This window comes from Lycorma delicatula, chromosome 5, assembly GCF_047948215.1.
Source record: "Lycorma delicatula isolate Av1 chromosome 5, ASM4794821v1, whole genome shotgun sequence".
Classification (NCBI taxonomy): Eukaryota; Metazoa; Arthropoda; class Insecta; order Hemiptera; family Fulgoridae; genus Lycorma; species Lycorma delicatula.
In genome coordinates this window covers 90,717,494-90,728,056 of record NC_134459.1, presented here as the reverse complement: position 1 = coordinate 90,728,056, position 10,563 = coordinate 90,717,494, and the positions used below count along the sequence as shown (strand labels likewise).

At 27.3% G+C, this 10,563-nt stretch overlaps 1 protein-coding gene across 1 annotated transcript in view; it reads left to right on the top strand.

Moving 5' to 3' along the window:
• The first annotated feature begins 450 nt into the window (after window positions 1-450).
• The window catches only part of sip3 (septin interacting protein 3), a 49,162-nt gene continuing 39,049 nt past the window's right edge, over window positions 451-10,563 (top strand). Inside the window, exons 1-3 of the mRNA XM_075366633.1 lie at window positions 451-673; window positions 3,060-3,152; window positions 7,830-7,982. Coding sequence (XP_075222748.1) covers window positions 545-673; window positions 3,060-3,152; window positions 7,830-7,982 — 375 coding nt within the window. The 5' untranslated portion in view covers window positions 451-544. The remainder of the gene's footprint in view (window positions 674-3,059; window positions 3,153-7,829; window positions 7,983-10,563) is intronic.

Genomic DNA, 10,563 nt, shown 5'->3' with positions numbered 1-10,563 from the left:
GTTCAAATCAAAATATAAAGTTGAAATAACGCCCGCTAAAACAGACGACGATCCAACGAACTATCTATTTCCACGTTAGATGCTTTATTTGTACGTCCATGCGCGTAATTTTAAACAGACTCCAGCATAATTTCTTGAACATTGATGTGCTACAACATACTTCATATTCATAAATCCTTGATTGGTTACTTTTAGTTTTAAAATAGGGAGTCAATAAAGTCATAAATAATCAGTGGATTTGTGCAGATCTATTTTTATAATTCTATCAAAAACTTATTCATACTATATTATAAAAATTATTTACACCTCTTCTTCAAAAAATCAAAACTATTTGTATTCTTAAGTTAGAATTTTTTGAGAACTACAACCATAGTAAAAATATTTGTGAAAATTTAAAATTCACTTCTTTTGTGAAATGGCACTCTCAAAAATCTGTTATGTTGGTATGCTATCATAAAATGTATATTTTGTGTATGATGACAAGGTGGCTGCTGTAAAAGTGCTGTGGACTTCCGTGACTTTTATTTGTTCCTTTTATTCTAAAATGAGAAATCTTGGAGTTACTTTACTGAGTTTAGCTTTAACTACTGCCGTTATTGGAAATGCATATTACCAAAAGAAACAATTTTATCCTTCAGTTGTGTACATAACTAAGTCCAACCCTAGTATGGCGGTAAGAAATGGAAAGATTCTAGAATAAATAACGTACTTAAAATATTTTGTTTTAGTTATATTGGATTTTTAAAAAATGTAGTATTTAGTAATCAGCAGTATGTATTGTTTATATTATGTTTAGTTCATTTTATTGGGCAAGAAAGATAATCACAAACGTACTTTAATGAGCATTTTTAATAGTCATCTGATGCAATTAAATTCCACCTGGTTTATTCATTTTTTTATTTTTAATGTGTAATAAGAGTATGAGTGTTCGATTTTCTTGTATTTATTATTTTAGAACTTTATTTATTGTCGTATTAGGTAACCGAATTCCTTGCCCTGTTTGATAAAAGAAATCTGGCTTCTTTATAGTAGCGTATGATCACGAATTTGTTCTGTTTAAGTTTGTTGTGTTATTTTATTATAACACTTCAATGAATTTTTAAAAAAAGGCTTGTGTTTTTTTTATTAAAATAGCATTATATGACGTTATTTAATGACAATATGTTAACTTTCTTATTTGGCCCTAAAGTTTCTTTAGCTCTTATTTTCATTTTACTAAATATCATTTTTAAAAAAGCACTTAAATGGACGTTTTCTTTGTGTCATCTTTGTAATTGTGATTAGGTTGTAATTTTTTATAGATGGCCTAAAGGCTTATATGTCTTATGTAAATAGAATTGTTTCACTTTTGAATGGTGTGCTGCTCCTATTAGCAGTTTTTAATTGAAGTAATGGCTAGGAGACTGATTTTATTGGATCTTTGTTTCGTTTAGTTTTGTTCTTGCTCTTAAATAACTAACATTTCTTTAGATATGAAACATTAATTTTTTTTTTAAGTCTAGGTATACAACATTTCTATAGCAACATTCTTTAGTATGGCAGTCTAAGTATTATTTTTCTGGCATTAACTTGTCTTGTTCAAGGCAGCATATTTTTACTAACTAGTTCTAACAAGACATTGTTGTTGATTTATGCTCAACCAGTGTATAGAATTAACATGAGAATAAAAACTAGTTAATAGTGACTATAAAACTACAACCTCAATCTTAATTGTTTAGTAGTTTGTGGAAATCAAAGTTGCATTCATAAACCAGTGGCCGTAGTTTTTTAATAAACAGCCAGATATCTTTTTTCCAACTTCAAAAACATAATTCTATTATTATACCTTGTGAGTAGTTTCATAGAAGCCAAAGGCAACCCTAAGCAAAGTCCCTTGTTTTAACAGTAATGAAAGTCAATTTGAGTTATAGATACACCATTGTCTAAAAATTATAAAACTGTGTGACCTGAATGCATGCTATTTATTTAATTTCAAATAAATATTTTTGATACTGTAAATTGATAAAATATTTCAGACCGATTTATTTTCAGGTTTGAAGTTACAGCAGTGGTATACATCAATAATTTTTTGTGCAGATTAAAAAAGGATGATTTTTAAATAACGAGTTAAAGGGTTCTAAAACAATATTCATTTCCAAAAAAAATAAGTTAAGAATTATTTCTCATTTAAATGGGTTGCACTTTATGTGTTAAATTATTTCTCGAGAGTTGTACTCTTTTAATTTCTTTATTAGCCAACACATTGCAGAGGACTTCATTAAATCATTTAATAATAATTTTCTTTCATCAATGAAATAATGTATGGAATTATTTATCCTCAGTAAGTTTATATGAAGACATGTATTAGTATATTTAGCCATATTTGGATATTATGAATGAATGTGCAGTACCTTTCAGAAAGTTTGTAAATAAAGGCATATATTGGTGTACATGCATACATTGGAAAAATTCTATCAAACACAATTGAAGCACATAGTAGTGGTTTCAGGAAGGGAAAATGTAGCAATATTTTATAATTGAAACTAGTGCTTGAGGAATTTTTTATATAGTTGTTTTAGATGTATTTTTTTTTTCGTGAAAAAGGTTTCTTTCCACCAACTTCCATATAGTAGTTTTGTTTAGCTGTTTTAATTTTTTGTGAATTGTTAATTTAGTATTCAGTTTGATAATATAACACTTAGATTGGGTTGGATATTGTTCTAAGTAATTATTACAGAATATGTTTTCAAATTGGGTACTATTGTCAGAACTTTATTTGTTAGAGAAAGCCGTAAACTAGCTCTAAAACTTAATAATTGTGCAGAAACAAATTGACTACTTGAAGTATTTGGGAGGGGGAAAGACAATCTATTAACATACATTTCTGATAGTTATAATTTGTTTTCATATTGAGAATTATGTGTTGATAGAAATTTCCTTTTTTTTTTTAAAGTTTATCAATATGCTCATGTTTGATTGGTTTATAAAGTGGTTTAAAACCTTTATATTAAGTAATTTAAATCTAAATTACTAGTTCAGAATTATAACTTATTTTAATTAATTAATTTTTTTTTACACAGGTTATTTATATACAAGCATTTATATTAGTAATACTGACTGGAAAACTCATGGGGAAGGTCTTTTTTGGAGAACTCCGTGCTGCTGAATTAGAGGTTTAAATATAGTTACTTAAATTATTCTATTTACTGATATTTATTTATTTGTAAAATTATCATATAATATTAATAATTCTATGTGATCAATTATTTTCACTTTATTTAATGAACAGGATTGTAGTAATATTTTCTCATTTTCTGCTTAACAACTAATTTAGTATTATTTTAACCCAATCTGGCAGTTGTATAATGATTGTTAAGTAGTTTTAATAAAAAGAATTTTAATATGTAGTAACTTATTTGAGTTTAATATTTACCAAAAGGTTACTATATTGTTGATAATTTTGCAGTAATTTTAAGGTTATTAGAATAAGTTTAATTCATGTTTTTTATGGTTAAGTTAGTAATAATTCAGAGAAGACCATGGCGTATGAGTAATAGAAAACAGTTTCAGATGCTGACATAAGTTGTACTGATGAACATTAGTGACTGGACAAACAGTAAAGCAAGTTAATGATTCATTCTGGCAAAGTTTTATAAGTCTTCGACATAAAAAGTAATAATGTTTACTTGGAAATAAAGTGAATTTCAGTTGGTAGATTTTAATATACACAAAGAGTAAACTATGAAATTTGTTGCAGGTGTTGTTTACTGATCCCATTGAACAATTACAGAGGGTTGTTTCCCCATTAAATCTACTGATAAGGTGGCTTGGTGTGCCATGGACAGCATTGTAAGGCTGAGAAAAGATATGATATGATGGTTAGCCATTTCATATGATGGCATGTGATGATGATTATCTCATATATAATCATAGAATGTTGTGCTATAACTTGCCACGCTTTGTTAGAAAAAAATCTCTCATGCAGTGTCCTGTTTAAAAGTGCTTTTTCCAATGAATATGCAGTAATCATAGCTTGTGTGCCAGTAATAGCTTTTCATGAAGAAGAATATTTTATTATGAGTGTTACAAAGAAATTATCATAACATTATGCTATTTGAATGGTCCTTATTTTTTATTAGGCCAGTAATCATGTAGTTTTATTTAGATTTTGGAAGCATGGCTCATACCAATATATCAAGAAGAGTAATTTTTGGAACGGATTTTGGTGTAGCAGGAAAAAGTGCGTTTGAATTAATAGTTTTTAAGATGCACAAAGAGTGTAAGTTTATGAAATTTGTTGTATACATCAGCTTATCCCATTGAACATCTACATATTTAATTCTTTTTGTAACACATTTCTTTTCAAATGTGTTAATTTCTAAATGAAAACCCTCCAGGCTACTTTAAGTTTTGTTGGATAATTTATACTGAGGATTATTAAGGCATACTATCTGCATGTTGCAAATGAAGAATTGTGTAAGACAACTTGTGCATCATCGAACCAGAAATTCAAGTTGTTTAAATTTATATTTGCAACATATAGGTGTACTTATAAGACCTGTTGAACTTATAGATTAGTTAAAATTACTTTGTTAATAAATACGTAAATAAAATTAGTTACGATCAGTTAAGCTAATTACTGATGTTAATTGATTTACCTACTATCAATGGTATGATGTACCAGTTATCAGTTTCTTTAGGCTTTTATTATAAAAACTGGTTAATTTCAGTTGTGGTTTTAACTTGTTTCTCAGTAGTTTGAGGGAGACTAAAGACCTGTTTCTCAGTAGTTTGTCAAAGGGCTAGTTTTGCAGTGTAAAGAATATTATATAACTTTTTGCTACACAGAATAGTGGTGATTGCCTCTTCAAAAGAATGATAAAATAATGGTAATGTACAAGTTTCATTAACCCTTAACCTCCCTCTTTATTTCACGCGCGAATCGAGATTTCAGTAAACATTTGTTTATCTCGCTATTACTCAATTGTTTTTCATCCAAAAAATCAGAAAAAATTAGGGTATGTTAACAGTGCGTTATTAATTTATATTATATAACAAAAATTAATTTTTGTTAATATTTGATTATGTTGGAGGGCGCACAAATATGGTATAAAAAAAATTACAATTTGCTTTTGGTTTTTGATTTTTTTATATTTATTTTTAATGATCAGTGACCTTTGTTTTTTTATATTTATATAAACTATAGACTTTTCTGGTTAATTTGACATAAAATTTATTTATATCTGATAAAATCTGATTATATAAATAAAAAAAAATAAAAAACTACATTTCAGAAAATTGAGATTTCGGTAAGGTAAAGGAGTACATGTGCGTACGTTTGTGTCATTGAACCAGTATAAAATCTAACTTTGATATATATATATATTTATATATATATAAAAAATGTTTTGCTTTTGATACATGTATAAAAATATTTTGAATAAAGAACAAGTATGGTTTAAAAAAAAATAATTTAAAATTATTGCTTCCTTTCATAAAAGTCACGTTCAGTCGTTATTCTGTTGAATTTACTTTTCCATAGCAGTTATATAGAAGATAAACCGATAATGTATATAAGAATCAAATAAACAAAAAAAGTACCAAAATACTACCACTTAAACAATGACGTCAGTGAAAAAAAGTACTGTATGTTTGATCCCTTGTGAAATATCTACACTATGCATGGCTGTTATGGTTATTGCATTTTTTTCATAATTCAAGGCGTTGTGATTAAATCCATATAAAAATCTTTTTTCTATGTTAAATGGTTCATGAGAAATTTGAATTTTAAAAATTGATTACCAGTGGTTAATATAGTGACCAGCAGGAGACAAGGGGTTAATATGTAGAAGTTATGTCAGAAAATAACACTGAGTAATAAATAAAACAATAACAATATCTGAATAATCCAGAGTAGAAGATAATGTGGGTATTGTCGTTTGTAACAAACACTAATGAAAAGATTTTTTATTGTAAGAGTTATTTTATAACTCTTATATTAGGTTGAAGTGTAAACTAAAATTATTGTAAGTTTGTTACTTACTAATTCATAATATAGCTTTCATTGTAGTGAAAAAGAGGCAAAAATCTTAACAAAAAATATCAAACAATTTTTTGGCTTTTTTGAACATATTGTTTTTACTATTGTTGTTTTCTGTGTTATTTATTGGTAAATGAACTGGTAATTAACAAGTATTGCTACTATTGAACTATTGTGATAGCAGTTGTTTGTAAAGTCATGATAAATTGCACCATAGTACAGGAAATGTTCTAAATATGTTTAGAAAATGTGTAGTTATTCTTAATGAGTTTTTTTTTATAAGATATTTATTTTTACAGAAAAAACATTCATGAAAAAGAAATTTTAATTTAGTTTGTATATTATTTATTAAGAAATATGTGTTGCTTGATTTTTTGTTCTCTCAAGATAAATTTTTGGTCAAAATGCAGTAGGAAAGATTTGTTTTTATTTGTAACAAAAGATTTATTCATTTTTTTCTGATTTTATTTTGTTTGTAAAAACTCTGCACATTGTTTTGCTGAGGTGTTGTTCATCACCTACTTTAGTAGTTTTTATATACTCTATTTTTTTCTTTAAAAAAAGTATATATTTAGTCTCCTTTGTGGAAGCATAACCCGTTAACAGGTTTCTTTTTTTTTACAGAAATGATTGTTATCTTCAATTTTTTTTTGTTTAAGGTGTGTATTTTGACTAATAATGAGCTAATGTGCAATTTGAAAACAATTTTTTATACGCAAAACATATTTTATTACACACATAACATATACAATATTCACAGAATTTTAGTTACACGTATATACAAAATATTTACACAATTAGCTTTATAATTTTACTTACGGACTAAATATTTACATAATTATACACTTTAATATTTATAGAATTTCGTGATGTAATAAGAAATATAGTGTTCACAGTCTGACTACACAGAACAAAGTAACTATGTAAAATGACGGATTATTGTGACTGAGAACAAATTCAAACCAGACAAAAGGTTGACGTCGGAATATTCCGACAAAAGCCCTACGTTCATTGGCTATGTCTGAGTATTCCATCAAAGACTGGTAAGGGGTTAATGATTCAGTTGTGAAGGATTTATTATAAACATGTTACTTGCATTATTCTGTAGGAAATAATTTCTGTACTCTACCTAACAGTTTGTACAACAAATAAAGTAAATAAAGCTATTCAAGATGTTTTATTTATCATGTCTTTTATAATAATTTTCTCTTATGTCATAATCGTTATATCTTTTTATAAACATTAAGCCAAAATTTGGGAAACTGAATAAAATATTACAAATAACTGAAGCATGTTAGAATAATGGTTTAATTAACTTAAACGTTTTTAAATTCTTAGCTTTGGAACACAAGAGGAAATCATGGCGTGAGCCTTACAAAGTGCTTATTTAGTTGAATTGCCCAAATTCTTTGAAAATTTTAATTTTAAGAAAAAAAATTTGCAATTTATTAATATTTTAATTAAAAATTTAAAAATCATTGTATTACAGCATAAGAAAAGTGTTAATATGACACAGTGAAGGAAAGTAGAGTTTAATATGACCTAATATACTAGTAAAAATCCGTAAGGATAGTGGAATTGTTTAGAGGTTTAAGAGAAGTATTTAAACAAATTTTGTAGATCCTTGTTTATGTAATGAAAGAACAAATGAGATCTGACATTCCACTGTGCTTAATTTATACTGGTTTGTAAATTCTATCTTCAGAATCAATTTGTGATGAGTTTTATCAGCTTGCAGTGAAAATCTTATGAAAGTAAAGTTTGTATTATTTGTTGTCATTTGAATAACTTTATATTTTTTTTTTTTCAGCACCTCATGGAACGAGCTTGGTATGCGATGACAGAAACTTGTCTTGCCTTTACTGTCTTCAGAGATGATTTCAGTCCAAAATTTGTTGCTTTGTTTACTATACTCCTTTTCTTAAAATCTTTTCATTGGTTAGCTGAGGATAGAGTAGATTTTGTAAGTATGATTTGCATTAATTTTGTTGCTCAACAAACTTTTAAATATTGAATAAAAAAATTTAGTCATTTGGATTTAAAAAAAAAAAAAAAATTATATAAGTTGGGGCTAATTTTGGTTTGTTCTACCATGATATTCTTTTGTTAAAAAATTTGGCTTTAATCTGAAAATTCTTAAAATATCATAGAATATTATAAATCATTGTTTAGAGCATCTTAATCATTTTTCAGATAATTGTTCTTCAGGAATGATACTACTTATGTTCTTAACAGACATACAGTCAGTCAGTAATCATGGTTCTAAGAAAGAAAGATCATCTTATTAATTTTTTTTCCTCAGGATCAGTTTTCACCTGCTTATGGTGACACTAGTTTGATAACAAATCAATCAATGTATTTCATTAAATATCCTTAAAAAATTTTATCACTTTATAGAAATCTCACTAGTTCTTCAATTTTTTAATTACGCTTTTAAGTACTTGGAGATGTTAGTATTACAACAGAGCTAATTAAACAAAATTTCTTCACTAGTGAGTTAATAAAAAATGGGTTTGGAATGATTCATTATATTTCAATGGCAGGTCGTCATGAATCAGTTTTTTGGTAGTAGAGATTGCATACAACACTTATACCGCCTTTACAAATTATTTAATTTTTTTGTGACGATTAGAAATGGAGAATACTTTCACAAAAACATTTTATGTAACTAAATGGTTAACTGTTGTTTAATTAATCTGTGGGATAATTTCTAATATTACGTATTGTGTAATCATTCTATAAGTCAGTATCTTATTATGGCATTTTTATTTACGCAACATATTACTGTTACTATTACAGTGCAACTTAGTGAGTTGCTAGATCTTATAATTAAGATCTAATCTAATCTTTTATGTGTTGTACTTTATTCTGATTTTATTCCTGTTTGTTTAATAATTTTTTGTTAAAAATAATATAGACTAATTAATTTTTTATGGGTTCTTTTTACCTGATAATTGTGCAAGCCAAACTTTGTATCTTTCTGAGGGAGGGAGAGAGAATTGGTCATTTGATCTAGCTGTTTACTGTACACATATTGGTTAGCCTATAATAGATGATCCTTGATATTGTGAGTCAAATCAGTCTTCAAGTGTAATTACATAAATGTTTTAAAAGATTAATGTGTATGTATGGATATTAGCATGACGTTTTTACTGTCTAATGTGTTGTAAGTTGCTTTATAAAGCTTAGGCAGCACTAGGAAGTGCATTAGGTCTGATATAGCATTATTGTAGCTACTATTATCCCCTATAAATGCTTACTGTAAAGTGATAATGGTTGCTTTTTTTTTAACAATAATAGAATGATATATAAAAACCTCCATTACTTGTTTTGTGCTAATATTATTTATAGTCTTACATTCTTTATAACTTTCTATAGTTTTTCTTAAATTAACTAAACCTAAATGCTGTAAGATATAATCAGCCAACTTATTTCTTTTTACAAGATTTAGTTGCAAACTTTGATATTCAATTTCTTCTGTAAGATGTTCTCAATTTTGATTTCATTAATCAATCAAAATTTTCATCAGTCTTGGTTTTCATAATTGTCTGTTCTTTTTCTCCAGATTTTGCTGATCTACCTTTTGAAATGTACATTGCTGATCTATGTTTTTAAACTTTTGCCATTATATAATCTGATTTTATTATTTAGATTACAACCTGTTGACATTTTTTTTTTACAGTTAAGTTTTTTTTTATTTATATCAAATAAATTTTTCTATATCGCTTAGTATTTGTTGTTTATTTTGTTCTCCACTAAAACAGCATGATCATTGGCAAACTGAATTTTCTGTGGGTCTTACTACTCTTTCTTTCTCTCATTGAATTGCTATTCCACTCTCAAATTTTCTTCAGTTTATTTGTACAGTAGCTGCCATGTAACTGTGAGCTTGGATGGTCACATCACTGCTATGCTGTTGTTCTCTTAAACAATTGGCACACCATGATTAGTCATCTGTTAGTAGCATAAACATGTTCCAACTGTTGTTTACAAAGCAATGTATTTCTTGTGTTTACAGTATTAAGAAAGTGACATGTTTCAAATACAAAACAATTATTTTTATTTTTGTTTCTTTTGATTTTCCATGTATATAAAGTTCAATTCTGTGTTCTGACTCTCAGTATGGTTCTTATGGCATGTGTTATTGACAATGCTTTGTATCGTAATACCCTCTTAAATTTCCAGTATCATCAAACAAGAAACAAGACGTGACCGTTTGGCTACAGATACATCATATTCTATTTTCATCTCAAATGCTTAAACCACAATTTAAGTGGTTCAACTAATTAAGTTGAACAAAAGTATCATGCCAATTTGAAGAATTGTTGGAAAGAAGTGAGCATCAAGTTTTGCAGCTTCTACCATCCTGATTTAAAACCAATCAAGATTGTATGATCAGAGATAAAATAGCATGTTATGAGCCACAAAACAACGTTTAAGATGTCAGAAATGCAGGAAATATGTGAAGATAAAATGAATTCAATGAGTGACAAACACTGGACACCTTACTTTGAAAAGGTTAAAAACATTGAAGGTGAATATTG